At 39.0% G+C, this 17,178-nt stretch overlaps 1 protein-coding gene across 2 annotated transcripts in view; it reads right to left on the minus strand.

Annotated features, from left to right (window-relative positions):
• dysc (whirlin protein dyschronic) overlaps positions 1-17,178 on the minus strand; it is a 161,950-nt gene that overhangs the window by 71,706 nt on the left and 73,066 nt on the right. For both annotated transcript variants that reach the window (XM_076367022.1, XM_076367023.1), the window contains 4 exons: positions 5,838-6,161; positions 4,462-4,694; positions 3,562-3,862; positions 2,941-3,000 (listed from right to left, as the gene is read on the minus strand). In XM_076367022.1, the coding sequence (XP_076223137.1) occupies positions 2,941-3,000; positions 3,562-3,862; positions 4,462-4,694; positions 5,838-6,161 (918 nt within the window). The remainder of the gene's footprint in view (positions 1-2,940; positions 3,001-3,561; positions 3,863-4,461; positions 4,695-5,837; positions 6,162-17,178) is intronic.

Here is a 17,178-nt window from a genome sequence, read left to right on the forward strand (position 1 = left end):
TGAAAAATGAAGTTTTGAAACTCTGAAATTTCAAATCTTTGAAAGTTCGAATTTGGAAGTTTTAATGTTTTTTTTTACCTTTTGCCACTTTTTATTAGAAGACACAGAGTACACAATAAAATCTTCAATTGAATCGAATTTTTCAAGCCTAGACGGTAACGCGTTCAAATTACTCACGCGGAATGCGTTCCCGCGAATCCTCTGAAGAACGATCGCGGATTGCTCGTCTGGTTTCCGGTCGAATCGTACCCGACTGATTCGCAATGGTTAAGCATTTACCATCCAATTTCCCTGCATCCTTTGGGATCAGTTCCTCCCGTTAGCCTTTAAACAACTTCTCTATTCAGTTGTCCAACCGAAAAACACGAGATCACTTTGAAGCTGACTCTAACGACGTAGGGAAACGAAAAAATGAAGACAAGACAACAGAAACAGAGAAGAAAGCGGATGGAGCCGAAAAAGGAGTGGGAGTGTATCGTTTGAACCGAGATACGGCATCTATCGAATGGTTTCAGGGTTAAAGATGGCGCTCGTTTCAACTCGTTGGCTACGAAACCGGCCGTCGCTGAGCTTGCCCGAGCTTTGGTTAAGGCGGGCAGAATTTTCGCGGATCGTACGTTCATTTACTTATTTACTTATTTATTTATTTCACTCCTCGATCCCGTTCGCCGTGGCCGACGATCGAACGAACCCTTTCGCTGTCTCGCCGAGAGCATCGCTAAAGCTCCCGTGAAAACATTTTTTACAAGCACCCTGGGATTGTGACGCATTCGTGATGCGATCAGGCCGATCTTCGGTGAACTACTCACAGCATCTTGCGATCGAGTGCGTGATCAAACTTGGAGAAAGAATTTCGTACTCCACGTTATTTTAAACGAGAGTTCAAGGTTCCATCGAAATGCAGAAAAGCGAATTTATAAGTTTGAGAAATCTCAGTTCTTGAATGGTGATGTACGTAAATTAATTGAAGAAATATGTTATTATTGAGATGAAATAAGTTATTCCTGTATGTGACTGAAATATATGAGAAACGGTAAAAAGCTGGATCGGAATTATTTTAATGAAAAACTCAGAACAATTATCACATGATTGAATAATATAAGATTTTTTACATTTTCTGTTGACTGTGAATTGAGTGATAGTTTTCGATCGTTCTTTCTTCAAGATGTTCACGTGCGGATCAATGATCAAGCACCCAACCGATAAGAACAAAAACAGAAATCCAGCAAAGCTCAGGCGAACTCGTTCGAAAAATGTCGCATTTTGTACGGTAAATCCCCGCTATCAGTCAGCGTGAAAAGGAAAAAAAATGATGAGGCAGAACAGCTCTAACAGCCGCATTCTGTGCTTCCCAATCGCAAGCAACTACCCTAACTCGCATCCAGAGACGTGAATTCGGAAATGTTCGAAGCCGCAATCTTCAAACACTTCTGAAAAGTTCGTTCGAATGAAATTATATTGAAAGAGAATAGTGTTAAACGATGCTCATTTAATTGAAACGTTCATTTCGAAACTTTCGCGTCATGCCCGAACAGGCTTCGAACATTCGCAATCAGCCAAGCACTACGCAAGACATAACCGAATCGAAACGCTACTCGAATCAAGAACACCGAGAGACCGGAAACGATGAGACAATGGCTGCCAGAAAGCGCACTAATACCAAGCGAAATCATACGTAGAACACAAACAGAGATAGAGATAGAATAATCAGTCAAGAAGAAGAAGAAGAAGAAGAAAAAGAAGAAGAAGAAGAAGAAGAAGAAATAGTAGAAGAAGAAGATGAAGAAGAAGAAGTAGAAGAAGAAGAAGAGGAAGAAGAAGAAGTAGAAGAAGAAGAAAAAGGAGAAAGAGGAGGAGGAGGAGAAGAAGAGGAAAAAGAAGAAGCGATAGAAGATAGATCACGAAGATGCTTCTACGAGAAACAGAAAATATAGGAGAAGAAGAAGAAAAAGAAGAAGTAGAAAAAAGAAGAAAGGGTTGCAGGAAGATTATCCGAGTCATGCGTCACGGGTCACTGCGGTGGTCGAGGCCGATTAAGCAAAAACAAAAGTTCATCTCTCGGATCGACGTTTGCCCCTTAATAGACGCGAGACGTGTCCGATAATTCGATGATTCCCTTGGATGTGCTCCAACAGCAGCTTTTTCCCGTTTCTTCGTCTTCCATCTTCGTCGACGTTCATATACCTCGCACCTCTCCAACCGACGATCAGTCACCGTTCTCCGTCCATCTTTAATTGTTTTCAAACCTTCAGATCTTTTCATTTCTCTTCATCCGTTTTCGCTGATTCTACCATATATTCCATTTTCATTCCTTCCTCGTTGTCATGGCTCGTTTCCGCTGGTTCCACCCGTTTGAACCGATCGACGCTCGGTTCGTCTCGCCGGTATCACCGCCTATCGTTCGCTAGATCGTTTCGCGTTCTAATTGGACACATTCAGTGCGATATGTGGGGGAATGGTGGGGGTGGGGGGACGAGCATACCAGAATCCGCCCATCAGTCGCGAGAAAACCGGACCGAGCGCACCGATTCGCGAATAAATTTTGCGGATCGGAGATTACTCTCTATCACGGTTGCTCGCGACCGGATGCCTGGCGACAGAAAGGTTAGATAGAAAACAGTTATACGTATCTAACAGTTACAGTGGACAACGTACAGAACAGGGAGTGAGAAAGACAAAAGTTTCTATACATATCCCGGGAGAGATGGACAGATGAATAAAGAGATAGATAGAGAAAGAAAGAAAGAGAGAGAGAGAGAGAGAAAGAGAGAAGGAGAGAGAGAGAGAGAGAGAGAGAGAGAGAAAGAAAAAGAGAAAGAAAGAGAGATAATACTCCGTGACAAGTGAATTTGTATGAATATGTCATTCGCGAACGTGTACGTGTGTGTCCATCTGTATCTCTGTGTTTCTGTGTACAGTAAAAGTGGTTCGTTCACTTACCGGAAGGTCGTGGAGAGAGGGCGTCACTATCAGATCGGAGTGAGCGCGATCGCCTTTTCTCTGAAACAGAGCCGTAAATGAAATTATATTTCGAATTGGAAAGTAAGCGACATTGAGCTGACGCTGAAAATCAATTTTGTTAACGTAAACTACGCCCACTGGGCGGGGCATCGGTGTGAAGGCCACGCCTCCTGTTTATATTACACTACGTCGGCGGAAGAGTGAGTAAAGAATAATCTCACCGATTGGGAACAGCACAGATATGCAAAGCTAATTAAGGAGAGGCCGCCTACTTAATTATAAGCGTTCACCATAATAAAAGATAACAGCAGAAAAAGGGATCCATCAATTCTTCTAAATGATGCCACTTAGGATCTCATGTCGCAGAAACGAGAATCTTCAATCTTAGTCCTTCCTGAAATTACAGACAGGAATCTTCCCGCTCGAAATTACACTTCTGTTACAAGCCACGCCCACTGAGAGGAACTAGGAGCGAAACGACCACTCCCTTATTACAAGCCTCGCCCAGTGGGTGGAGCAACGATACCAGAAAAGAAATTTTCTAGGAAGTACGTCTCGAACGGCGAAGCCAAGGTATATTATCGTCGCGTGGAAACGTACCCTTGAGATAGCCACGCGAGGCCTATAAACGAGATCGTCGAAGGCGGGCCTGTCTTTGCTGTCGACGAGCTCCCTGAGCTCGGTCAGTAAAGTCAGTTTCTCGTGGGTGTTCAACAAGTCGGCCAAGCTGGCGACCAGCTCCTCGATCGTCAAACGGCGGGTCCTGTAATCGGCCAAAAGCTGCGAGAGCGCGGCCCTCTCGCTCCTCGCGAGGACCACCCTCGCTTTCTCCTCCACCATGGCAGCGGTCGCGGCGGACACCGTATGCACGCCTCCTCGATGTCTCCAATCGCTGGCGATGCTGCGACATAAAACGCGTTTCATCGCGTTTTCGCAGCTGGTTCGCATACAAGTTTTTATCATAGTACGAACCACGTTTTTCAATTGAATAATTTAACAACTCAATTTTAATAATTTAATAATTCAACGCGTCGAGTTGAGAGCTTTTCCAATCCTGCGCCGTCTTTCAGGTTTCTCTTGACTTAATCGCGCTTTCATTTTTGCAACGTAGATTTCGTTCGTCAAACCTGTTATTATCTACAATTTTAGAAATCTGAGTTCTAAGTCTTTTCTTAAGTGGGAAATTAAGGAAAAAGGTAAATTGCGTGTCTCTATTTTTTGAATAACGTTTCCAATATATAAACAAACCGAGGATCGCGAGGTTAATCGCCATTAGTTTCAGACGAGTGGCTAGCCTCGTTCCATGAAAACGACGCAATAAAATTTGAAGCAATTAGACGCTGTTAACTTGTTATACATTCAGCTCACGCGCGAGAACAGCGCTGTCTATCCTCCATTTTCTTTGATTACGCGGCAGAATGCTAATATCGTCTGATGTCCGTTTAGTTAACGAGATGCTGATCGGGTCGTGGAATTTCATAAAAAGGGGCTGTTTCTTACGAAGGGCTCGGCGGGCGATGGTTTCCGGGGCTCTCCAATAGCAACGGGTTGTGATCGGAGTACCTAGACGTTGGCATCACCATCGGCTGGCTGGTGGTGCAGGAATGTGGTACTTTCCCGACGTCGCGAATTAAGAGAGTCATCCTTTTGTTCGTCTTCAGGATCTGCACTGCCTCGTCGTGGGTCGCCTCCTCGAAGCTCTGCCCGTTCACCTCGATTATTTGATCGCCTACCTGAAAATATACCGTTCCGAACGATTTAGAACGATGCTAGTTACAGGAACAAAAGAAATTTACCGTTTACTGATTAAAATTCATTCCCTCTTTGAGTATTCGAATCAGTGAAGAATAAAGTTGGAATTATCATTCATTTGGTAATATGAACTGTTTAAGAGAAAAACAATAAAATGCTTCTTATCTGAAGAAAACGATTTTTCATTTTTGCAATGATCAATTGGAGGTTTTTAAATCTTTAAATCAGTGAGAAGTAAAGTTAATGTTGCTGTGTAGAAATATTTGTATTTTCCAGTTAAAATTTTCATGAAGAAAAGAAAATATTATAATCATATACTGTGGCAATTTTTTAATTGTTTTCGAATTATTTTCTTTTCGTCGGAGCTTGTGGAAGTTTATTCGCCGAAATGCACATTTTTATAAATAAATCAAGGAACAGATAATTAGATGGACTAACGATGAAGTCGGTTGAAAATCTGATTATTGGACACTCCGGAGATTCATTTAATCATGGTGTCTCGAAACTAACAAGGACGAAAGTCAGAGGTGCATCCAGAGTAAGTGCTTGTCTATCAAATGCCATCGTGGTCGCCTTCGAGATCGTTAGCGATCAGCAATCAAGCAATCAAGTGCCATTTCGATCCACTTTCGTAGACAAAGTACGCGCGTCCGTTCGATCACGAACGACTAATTAATTTTTCCCGATATATCGGGCTAAACGATTGGATGATTAATTCATTTCTCGGATCCATTTATCCAACAATTTAATATTATCAATTTCAACTCGAAATTATGTCATCAATCATTTGAAAGCGTCGTAATGACGTGTAATTGAAAAATAAAATGTATTCGAGTTATACAATCTTTTAATTTCATCGACAGTGACGAGGACTTTCGAATGTCAATCTCTGATTATCGAACTTTGAACATCAAACGATCAGAAATAAATGTTACAGAACTTTTTGCAATATGAACAAATTGATTTGACTGGTGAATTTGACTTGATTAACTTGAATGAAATGAATATTTCGATTTGATTGATGAATTTAACCGGATTAACTTGAATGGAATGAATAAATTGAATCGATTGGTGAAGTTTAATTGATTAACTTGATTGAAATGAATAAATTTGGTTGTTTTTACCAATAGTCCAGCTCGGTCAGCTACGCTGTCCTTGTCGACACCGGTGACGTAAATTCCAAGACCGTATTCAAGGCCGCCCCTGATCATCAAGCCCAGCGATTGACCGGGTTCGATGCAGAGCTCGACCTTCCTGGTCCTTGGACAATACCTCGAGTCTCTGGAAGGGTACACGGGTGGTGGCGAGGCTGGGCGACCTTGTCGGTCCATCCAGCTGCAGGATTGCTGGCGACCGGAAGTGGACCACACCGGATGACCGACTCTACAACGTGGATCCAGCGCTGGTCCCCGAACCGTCATACTCAGAGTCCTGCAGGATTTTAGCATCTAAAGAAGAAAAGTCAATGTTAATGTCAGTCCCTTTAACTTATAAATTCTTCAGTAAATATAAATTTCTATACTGTTTAAAAGTTATCCGATTAAACATACTTTATTTTAGAAATGTGAAATATTTTCATGGCATTTCGATTTTTCATATCATCTGTAATATATTGGGTTTGTTGGAAAACCTTGAAGCTTGATTGTTAAATTGATATGTTTTTGTTGTACTCATATGTAATATAATAATTGCATTCTAATTTGTTGGAATGAAACGTTGTATAAGCATAAAATATTACAAGTGATGAAATCGGGATGGCTAGAACGGGGTTTGACCAGATTAAAATTCACGTTTGTAATTCAGTTTAGAGAATAATTAATTAAAGCCATAATTTTAAGAGGATTGCATTATTATTTGAATATGGGACAAGGTTTGTGAACCTGTTAATACCTCGGATTTTGTGCGGCTTCGACACCTTTGGGAGGGACGGAATAATAATAATACTATAATATTCATACTCCACCTCAGTGGTGGAAGAATAAGAAAACTTATTCAAAAATTAATTTTAACTGTTCTTGCGTCCCCTTTTGTTTATTTATTCTAAAACATATCATTGATTAAATTTCTCCATCCTAACGAGCGAAACCCTGCCCATTCGCGACACACTCCATTCCTCGCTTAATGTAATGAAATCATGAATAATTAATTTCTGTTGTTAGTATAATTCTATTTTACCCATGTAAATCCTGATTCATTAACGAATTACCATTCGCACTCACGCAATAAACTTTATTATCTTAATTATTGTACGTATCTCGTACATACGGTCAGAGTTAATTTATCTACAGTGAGAAATTGTTTCTTAACTATTCTATAAGGTATAATCCATTCATTTTAATAACGTTGAAATATTGGTAGCTACTAACAATACTAATAATCATATTATAATGATATGATTGAATGTATTATAATATGATTACATCTGTATAGGAATACGATTATATTAATATTATATTATTACTACTATCATTAGTATAATAAAAATATAATATCTGTATTATATTGGTATTAATAAAATTACTATAACAATATCATTGTATTAATACTAGCAACAATAGTATAATAATAGTATAATATCAGTATCACATTAGTATTAGAAACATTACTACTATTATTAGACTATTATTACTGTTATCAGACCTTCGAAGTTAAAGGAGGTCGAAAAATTTGTCAAATACGGTTACAGAAGAAAAATGATGTTTGCCGATGCTACATTAGGGTCAACCTTAAGCTCGGTCACCAGAAAACGAAGTTTCTCATCGACGCGACTGTTTCCGCGCGAAAACGTTCACTGTGCCAATACGACAGACGAAAGGAGAGACGGAAAGAAAAAAGGGGAACGAGCAGCATTATCGAAGCGTCAAGTCGATAAGGCTGCCTCCCTGTACGTCATTCAAGATTTAGAGCGGTCCTCTTATGCAAAAGAATCCATGATATGTATCACTGGGGGAAACGATTTCTCGTCGTCGACCTCAGAATAGATCGCTTATACATGTCGTGCCTCAGCAAACTGAAAGAAATCATTGTCCGTGAAGGGTTTCCTCCGAGGCAGCCTTGGCAAGTGACACAGGGGACAATCGGCGCGTGTGAGGTCAACGAGGAACAAACGATTGCTGCGCTATTCCCCGAGCACAAGGGAACGCCGGCAGTAAAGGATAATCTTTCGTATATTTACACAAAATTGAGTACATTTTCATCAGTTACGTAAGTCTACTTCCTCCAGTTAAGTTTTAAATACTCGACACAAAGACACTGAGAAGTGTAAAGCCAGCGCGAAGCAAGTAAAACTTGTGGTCATTACTATTAATAAACGAATATCTACAAAATCCTCCAAAATACTTCAGTTCAAAGACTTCAAATATAACAATTTTAAACTATTCGGAAACACTTTATGTTTAACAAATGAATAAATGCCAATAAGATATTCCAAAACTTCTTTTTGTAACTCATTTATTTACCACACTGAATGCGACACGATTTCATAGAGAAAAATACACAAAATGAAAAAAGTATAATATTAAATCATTTGATTGAATTTCACTATTATCATTGCACGTCGACCTAGTTCAATGTCACCGAATTAGATAGTATTATTTATAATATAGAAATGTTTAAAATAATCATCGTTCCATTGAGTGAACTATAGTAATTCAATTTGGGTCACCGGAGACCCCTATAGCACTCAACGTGTTAATCTACATGAGATAACCAGTGAACAAATGTAAAAAGCATCTATGTCCTTCCATCTTTCCAATTGTACCTAATAAACTGAAACATCTAACAAATTAAGTTCACGTAATCTCAAAACTTATTTTCTTTTCAATGTTAGAAAATCAACAAACGCAGGTAGAATTTCGAGGCAGCCTGTAAAGGGAAAGATCAACATGTTGATGAAGAACACCTGTTCCCCGGGCAAGAAGCAGATTAACCGGAAGCGAGCGTGTCGTCGTGAACAGCGCACGCCTCAAGGAAAATTGGCACGTGTAAAGTCAACAAGGAGTCGGAGACAGTGCGTTTTGCGGTGACGCGCCGTACGGTAGCTAGGATATCGATCTCCTGGCGGTCTCGTGACGTCACATCCTGCCTATCCTTGACCCGGCCCGGATCACGTCCTCAGGACGCCTATGGTTCTGGCCTGCGACGACGACGGAAGATGCAATTTTCTTGCATCTATGCGAACTATGCGCTGGCGTCGCTCTTACTTGTCGTCTGGAAGGATCCTCCAAGATGCCGGCGAATATTTTTTTCAGCTGACACTGCCAGGCAGGGGAACGCGTCCATGGGAACCGAGCAACTCGGGTCAACGCGGGAAAAGAGGATCGTCTTGATGGATCTTCTCAGAATGATGGCAAAAAGATCAAAATTCTTTGTCTTTCGTTTTTATAGTTTAACCCTCTATAGGCCCGTGTGACCTTCAAGTCACGGATGAATGTGGGTTGAATTGATTTGTTTAAATTTTTACTGCAAAATGACTGATGAACTTAAACTTTTATACAAAGGAGTAAACGTTGAACGTCATTGTAACTTCAAAGTTACAAAATCTATTCGTTTTAGTAAGATTATTCAAACTATTGAATACATTATTAATTTGTATTTATAAGTTATTATTTATATTCAAAATTTAAATTAAAAATTCTGCCCATCCTAAAAGAATTCAATGTTTCGCCATACAATGATGAGCAAGACTCGTGACGAAGATTTCTCGATTAATTTGACAAAAATCAATGTTGTTCATTACCCGCGAATCGAAGCAAAAACTATTTTATTATTAGCAATTTATTATTATTTTAGAAATAAATTTACATTGCTTGATTATTCATTCGTTCAATTAAACCATCTAAACAGAGACGTTTTGAGGAATAGGTTGACGATTCTCGAAGAACTATTATTTCCGACATCCAGAAAACCTTTCTAAGCTCTTCTAGGCTAAATCTCTGCCTTCAATAAACTAAGAAGTATCAATCGACAAAGTTTGCAGCTGTATCATTTGACAGTGATTACGAATTCGTCGAGCAGTTGTCACGTTAACAGTTACTTTTCGCGTGATAACGAACTTCGAACGAAGGAAGCAATTTACAAGCGCAAGACAGTCACGAGCTCCGAGGTGAGACGCTGCCTTATTCCGCGGAGTTTCAAGCGGAAACGTAATCCGTGACAGATTTCTATCTGGAGTAAAGGGTACAGGCACAAACGATCGTTTAACTACGAAGAGAACGTCGGATTCGTTCCGTGGAATATTGTCCTGCCAGCAGAGGACCGCGTTATTATCGTGGACGTTTTCCACGTGAAACGGTCGCCGTCTCGTCGACGCAGATACAAACGGAAGCCCGCGTTTCGTGCGCTGAAAGAGTCACGCGGACGCTTGTCCGCGATAATCCCGGCGGAAGTTTATCCGCAACCGTAAGCTCCCTAGCCAATTATTATCCTGTAAAGTAGACAGTTTTCTTCTTGAAATATCGGACAATTTTTTAAGGGAATTCTTCTTTTGTTTCCTGTTTCCTTTGTGAGATGACAATAAAATTTCGGAGAGTTTACTGCAACCTAAGTTATTTACGAAGAAGAGGAAAGGAACAATGGTTATATTAATAGTTTATTGTGTGACGGTTCAAGGAATTTATCTATTGACTGATTAACTAATTGATAGTAAACTAATCTATAAGGAAATCTATTAATTGACTGATCAACTGATCAATACTAAATCTATATAAAATTCGTTAACTGACTCCTTAATCTCTGTACTGTACCGATAAACCCAAAATTCTGTTGTACTAGGTTACACAGAAAATTCTCTTGGTAAATTTAAAGGAAAAGTGAGGATTTACTAAAAAATAAATATATGTTTCCTAATTTCTTTAAATTTCAAGTAACGTATTAAGTCATTCTATTAACGTCGTCGTTTCTCATTAAAGAATTAGTCAACGAATAGAGAAAAGTTGTATACAATGATGATCAATACGTCAACAATAAAAAAGGAGACAAATATTGATATAATATAATATAATGATTAATGATATTATATTACATTATATTTGTTAATTGTAATTATATCACATTATATTGATTAGTTATACTATATTATATTATATTATGTATCATACTATAATATATTATGTAATATAATGTAACATACTATAATTCATTAATATAATACAACACTAATCGTTCGCACAACAATGTAACAGAAAGAAACAACGTTAGTCATAGGCCGACCCAACGTAGATCGCGTAAAACAAAAGGTTCCCGAAGGAAGCGCGAAGTCCTTGAAAAAATTCCGCGGATTCGTAAGAATTCTGGCGACGGAACTTTCTGCTCGGCTCGGTGCAAGGTCAGCGCAAGGATTACAAACCTACCCCCCAAACGGAACCGTGTGAATTACGATCGCAGGGAGGCCATTCAGAAAGCGGCGCGCGCGCCCCCGCGAAACTTTACATATACGGCTCGTATGTATCCGCGGCGATTCGGCGTCCGCCGTCCATCTTCCGGGGGCCAATTAAATAAATAATTCATGAGGCCGAAGGGCGCGTGAAACCGCCCGCGAGCCAACTCGGTCGAAACTCGTTATCGTGTCCTGGCCAGGACTATTTCCGTTCGGCGACGTCACCGCGCTGCTCCCACGGGGTGGGCTATCGTGCGATCGTATTTTCGGACCAGCCGAGGACAGCTGCGATTCGATCCCCGTGCCTTCGCCGTTCCGGACGTTAAGGAGCTAACCGACGCCGACGGCTATCTGTCCCGGTCAGTTTCGTGATTTCCCGCGATACCCGCCCACCAATGCCGCTAACGAATCGGAACGGTGACTTTCCGAATGCTGACGTGATTTCGGGGATCGTTAACGAATTGTCGGGCCGTACTGTTAATCGAGCCACTCGTTGGACAAATCGATTAACCGAAGAAAATAAAAAGTAAAGAAAGGTTGTATGCTGACTTTGAAAGTGTCCCTTTGAATGCGAAGTCAAATGATCATTGTATTTTACTTTGTTATTACAAGTGCAGCTGACGAATGTGGGAAATACGAAACAGTGTATTCTTGAAGTAAGTTTTATTGGTATTGTCATTTTTATATAGTTACAAGACTTTGTTATTTCATGATACCAGGCATAATGAAATTTACTTTGGCCAATAAGCGGCACAATTATGGGTTTCGGAGACAATGAACTAACATAGATTATTCAGATATATAAGGATTTATATAAATATAAATCTTCATATTCGGACGTGTTGCAAAAATCAAGACAATGGAGAAAGAAGGGACTAAGATACAAAAGAACTACGTATGAATTACCACGAAAGACGTGTTTACGGAACAAACTTAAAGACAAATTAATAGCTGGCAATTGGTACATATGTATTTACCATTTTCATGTATGAACGCTAATGATCTTTCACATTATTCACCACCGAGGTGTTTTAAAGGTTAATAACAATAATTCTCCGTTATTCGTGCATTCCTGCCGGAATATTACTACACCGCGTGCAATTGAGAATTGTAACTAAGACACGAGGGGCTACAGTGCCATCCGGAGTACACAGAAGCGTCCGAAATCTCCGTACGCTAGGAAATCCGCTTTAATTGCTGGGAAGTTATGAGTAACTCGACGTAACTGTCCCCTTAAATTACTGTAACGATTCAACGAACCAGAATTTTCTCCCGTGGGAGAGGCCGCCATAAATTCCCGCGCGCCGCCTCGTTCATCCCCCGCGGGTCGCAGGGAATACTTGACCCAGAAAAGTCGCGCGAGAATTCGCGAATGTGTGATCGAACCCTTATCCAGCTCAGCCGGCGCTAAATACCGATTGTCATGGAAATGCGCGACCCACGATCATATCCAACCCCCACCGCAGATTCACAGGATATCCGAAATGGCGACGGGAATTACGTAAACCGAGGGGACACGCGATTCGTTGAAGTTAAATGGCGTTTATTTAAAGCGAGTGCGGTAAGTACGGGGTAGTATGACCACAGGGAACGATCAACCGGTGTTGATATTTTCGAATCAGTTCAAATGTGAGGGGATTATGTAGCTCATTTGAATAGAACGAATAGATCGATCTGTTGCACTGGTGCTTTGACATTTATTATAGAATATAAATATAATTTCAATTTCAATTTCAATTTCAATTTCAATTTCAATTTCAATTTCAATTTCAATTTTAATTTTAATACGCTTAAAATTTTATGAGAATACAGTAGAACTATAATATAATAGTAAAATATATCTCATCTAGTTTTAAATGCTACGTTTTTAATAGTGAAAATGTAAAAGGTAAATTGTATATCGAAATCATAAATCTCGTAGAAGATGTAGACTGTATATTGATCTTCTGTTGTTTATATAATTGAATTATGTCCTCGCCTTTCTTTGTTCTAGATAGGAAAGCTTGATCTCACTAATAGCCGGCATTCATCTTCGAAAGGTTCATTTTAGCCGTCGACCGTTCATGGGCTTTCGCGAAAAATTCCCGTCATCAACGGAAGAAATGTGTTGCGCCGTTTTATTATCTTCGATGTTTAAGGGACACTTAACCCAGAAACGCGACACGAAATCGCGAAATGGCCGCCACCGCCCCGCACATATCGGCTACGATCACGGAATATCGCCATGTGTACCGGGTGTCCCGTACTAATTCACTGAAATATAACTTAAAATGAATAAAGAAGCGAATGGACATTCTCCTAAAAGAAACGAAGACATTTCGTAAATACAAATCTGCATATTTTATAAATTTCCAAGATATATTAAGATAATTATGTCGAAGATAGGTTAGTCTCAAAAATGTACTAATTCTAATACTGCTTTCAGAAGTAAGTAAGAACGAACTATAAAATATTCCATACAAATTTTCTCTTCACAGAGTCAGTTCACCGTTCAAACTATCAAAGAACTATCAGATATACAATAATTTCCAAATAATCTCAAATTCGAGTAATACTAATTTAAACAGAGTAACTACAGTTCAGAATTTCGATTTCCCGAAAAAGCTGCGTTGATCAAATGCTTTTCACCGGGACACGTCCACCATGACGCCGGTTAACGAACAGTAACACGGTTTTGTTGATTAAGGTCACTTGATTTTCCGGACCAACACGACTGGACCGAAACGTCCAGCTTCTCTCAGGAAACGCTGGTACAACCAGTCAGTTGTTTCTTTCATATTTCGTTTCTATGGTGCCATACATCTTTATAAAATGTTCGTTCTCTAAATTCAAATTGTCAAACAATGAAATTATTCATTTAACCAATTCATCACCTTCGGAAAAAGGGAAAGTGAAGAGATAAAATTACATACGCAAATAATCGATCAACCGTTTCGATGTTAACGTTTGAAAATATCCTAAAACCGGAGTTAGTCGCTTTGACCTGTGAATGATCCAATTGATAGGCCGTTTATCGAATTTACATCGATGTTCCTTCTTACTTGGTTCCATGGTACTTTTTCGCTCGTGTATTCATTCGATGGGATCCAGGCCCGCGAATGAAAAGAGCGCCCGACCCGAGAGCTTTAATGGAGCGATAAAGTAACACTTTCCGATCCCAATGACGCGAGTAACTCGATTCCATCAGAACACGGACTTACGAGCTTTCGGGAGTGATGCGAAAAAGTCAATTCCATCTCTCCGGACCTCAGTTTTCTATGAACCGAGAGGTAGATACACGCGGATATCTCCATTATATTCCCGTTTTTATTCAATCCCGCCCCGCAAACTTTTCGCCCAATATTCAATTGTTCTTCGCGTATTCCAAAATATTCAGTTATACCCTGGAAAATATTTGTCGGACGTCGCGTAACCGTTGTTCCGTTGTTGTGCACAATTTTCTCGGTGACTGCACCTATGAAAGGGAAAATCTATTTCGACTCGACTTTCTTATACGAGATGCTGATCTTCACAAACGCGAGTTTTGGAGTTTATGTAACATACGACGTGAGTTGCATTCTGATATTAAACAAAATTGACAAGTATTAACCAGATAAATTACTTAAATTCTAATAAAAGATCTTCTCTTTCAAAATTCGCTCTTCTTTAACCTTTTACACTCTAAAAGTTCTTCGCTGGAAATACTCAATATTTTCTAATGCGATGCAGATGATATTTTCTGAAATTGACTTGTTGAGAAATGGGACATACAACGAGGAAGAAAACTATTTTTTTTCAATATTTCACCTACTGATGCATTATACGTAGTTTAATATCGATATTAAACTTTGCAATTTTGCTGTGTCGAGTCAATTGGTGACTGAGTGACGCCTTTGGAGTGCAAAGGATTAATTATTTCCATACAGGATTATCGTAAAATTCTATTTCATATTTTTCTATCGATTGTAAAACAGTGTCTATACAAGTATTTCATATATTTCATTCATATAATTAAACATTTCAAATAATGACCGTAGAAGGTACTATTCATTTAGTTTCCTTTTTTTTATTAATTTTTCTTTTTTTATAATGATCTCAATACTTTAATAGTTTCACTAGATTCAGCATGGGATAAAATCTTCCACGGATTTTATAAAATGTCATATGCACACTACACTGCATTCCGCGAGTTAAACATTTTTATGAACGCATGAAGTCCGTACCGTAATAACCTCGGCCCTCGTCAGCGTGATTCCTGTCAAATTTCATTGATTGACGGCTTGCTCTGACGACGATGCTAAGGGTGAAAATTGTTGGGACCGATTGACAGAATTCGAGCGCGAGTGGTGCACGAAACACGGATCGCGTGTTTTACACGAAATACCTAAAACGCGAGTTCTATAAGTGCGAAGTCAGCATCGAACATTAATTTTTAGCATTGAACCCCTTCAGCTGTCATGAAGAAATGGCAATTTTTCGTGCAATGCCGAATATATTATTGATTCTCAAAAAAACCACTGTTATTTACTTATAATTTAATTCAGCTTTAAAATAGCTGCATTATCATGCTAAACTTTAATAAGCAGCACCATGGGTAACAGGTTAAAAAGTGTTCAAGAGAAAACTTAAAAATTACTCGTGCAGAGAATGGAAAATAATCAAAGGAAACTTATTGAACAATTAAAACAGAACAATTCTAAAATCATCATGTATTTGTTTCTATAAAATTATCAATTTCAGGGAAGCTTTCTTTCATTCGAATCTTCAAGAGAAGTTCAGGAGAATTAGGTATCCTCGGTTTCATATACGCTGTAGCTTTCTGAACTCCGTTCTACTAATTGCAATCTGTTTTCACGAAAAATGAAACTGTTTTAACTCGAGCAAAAGCTCTTTTAGTTTCTTCGTAAAGTTCTTTAGAAAATAATGTATCATCGAAATATCGATGGAAATCGTTCAAAATTGATACGATGTATCGACGCAAACATCTCCACAAATCTTGGGAACAACGAGATCCATTTATCTCGAAGAACGATCCAGGGGATCCCGGAGAAGCAGCCGGTTAGCAACGGGAATAGAAAAGGTCTCGATACAGCATCATCGGCAAACAGTCTTTATCCCGAAGCGTGCCAGGCGACCGTGGCGGACAGGAAACGGGGGAAAGCAATTTCGGATCGATCTATCCCAACTGTGCAAGCCTCTGTGCCCGTACACTGTGTTTCCGAATTCGTGGTGCAACTGGGAGGAAGTTGTACCATACGAAAAACTGGGTAACAAAATATGGAATAATGTTTCTTCATATGATGAATTACTATTAGAAATAATCACGTTTGAAGATTCAACTACGCGTACTAATGAATGGAAATCGGTTAATATGATTATTCATAATACATTGTATGCAGGAGACGTGTTAATACTAAAACTACTGAGCAGTTAAATTTATTTTTCGCAATTTCTCTATAGACATTATAAAAGTGCATCTATCGAGACATCAATTGATTTACAATTTAGATTGCGTATTGCTAAATCAATTTCTTTAGTAATATCTCAGAGAGACATCTGTTATCTTTTTGATAATTACAATAACAAGACGTCAGGAATGGGTCATTTTGACCTGTTTGGTAGTTTTAATGTTGATACATTTTTCGTATAACATAGAGTATATATAGTAACGAATAAGTATTATTTATTTCATTATCATTTTATGTTGGAAGTAAAAGTTTGATTCCTTTTACTCATAATTGACTAATATACTGAGCAATAAATACACGAGCTGATTGTAATTGGTATAAGTTGAGACGAGCAAAATTGACCTTTAATGTTGGTCTTTATTTTTTTAGGTCATTACCTTCTTGTAGGTAATCTTATACTTTTTATCTCTTATCGATTCACTGGACTATTAACTCTTTGTACTCGAAAGTCGACTCTCAGTCGTCACTTAACTTTTGAACATTTGAAGTAAAATAATTTTGTCAATATGCGCAAAGTGCTTCTTCGTGTTAGTTGCAAATAACATCATCGATAGTTCATAAGAAAGTAATGAATATTTCTAATAAAAACCATTGTCGAGTGTTAAATATATATTACTGTTCACTGTTAAATGCACATTTTTT

This window comes from Nomia melanderi, chromosome 4 (assembly GCF_051020985.1).
Source record: "Nomia melanderi isolate GNS246 chromosome 4, iyNomMela1, whole genome shotgun sequence".
NCBI lineage: Eukaryota > Metazoa > Arthropoda > Insecta > Hymenoptera > Halictidae > Nomia > Nomia melanderi.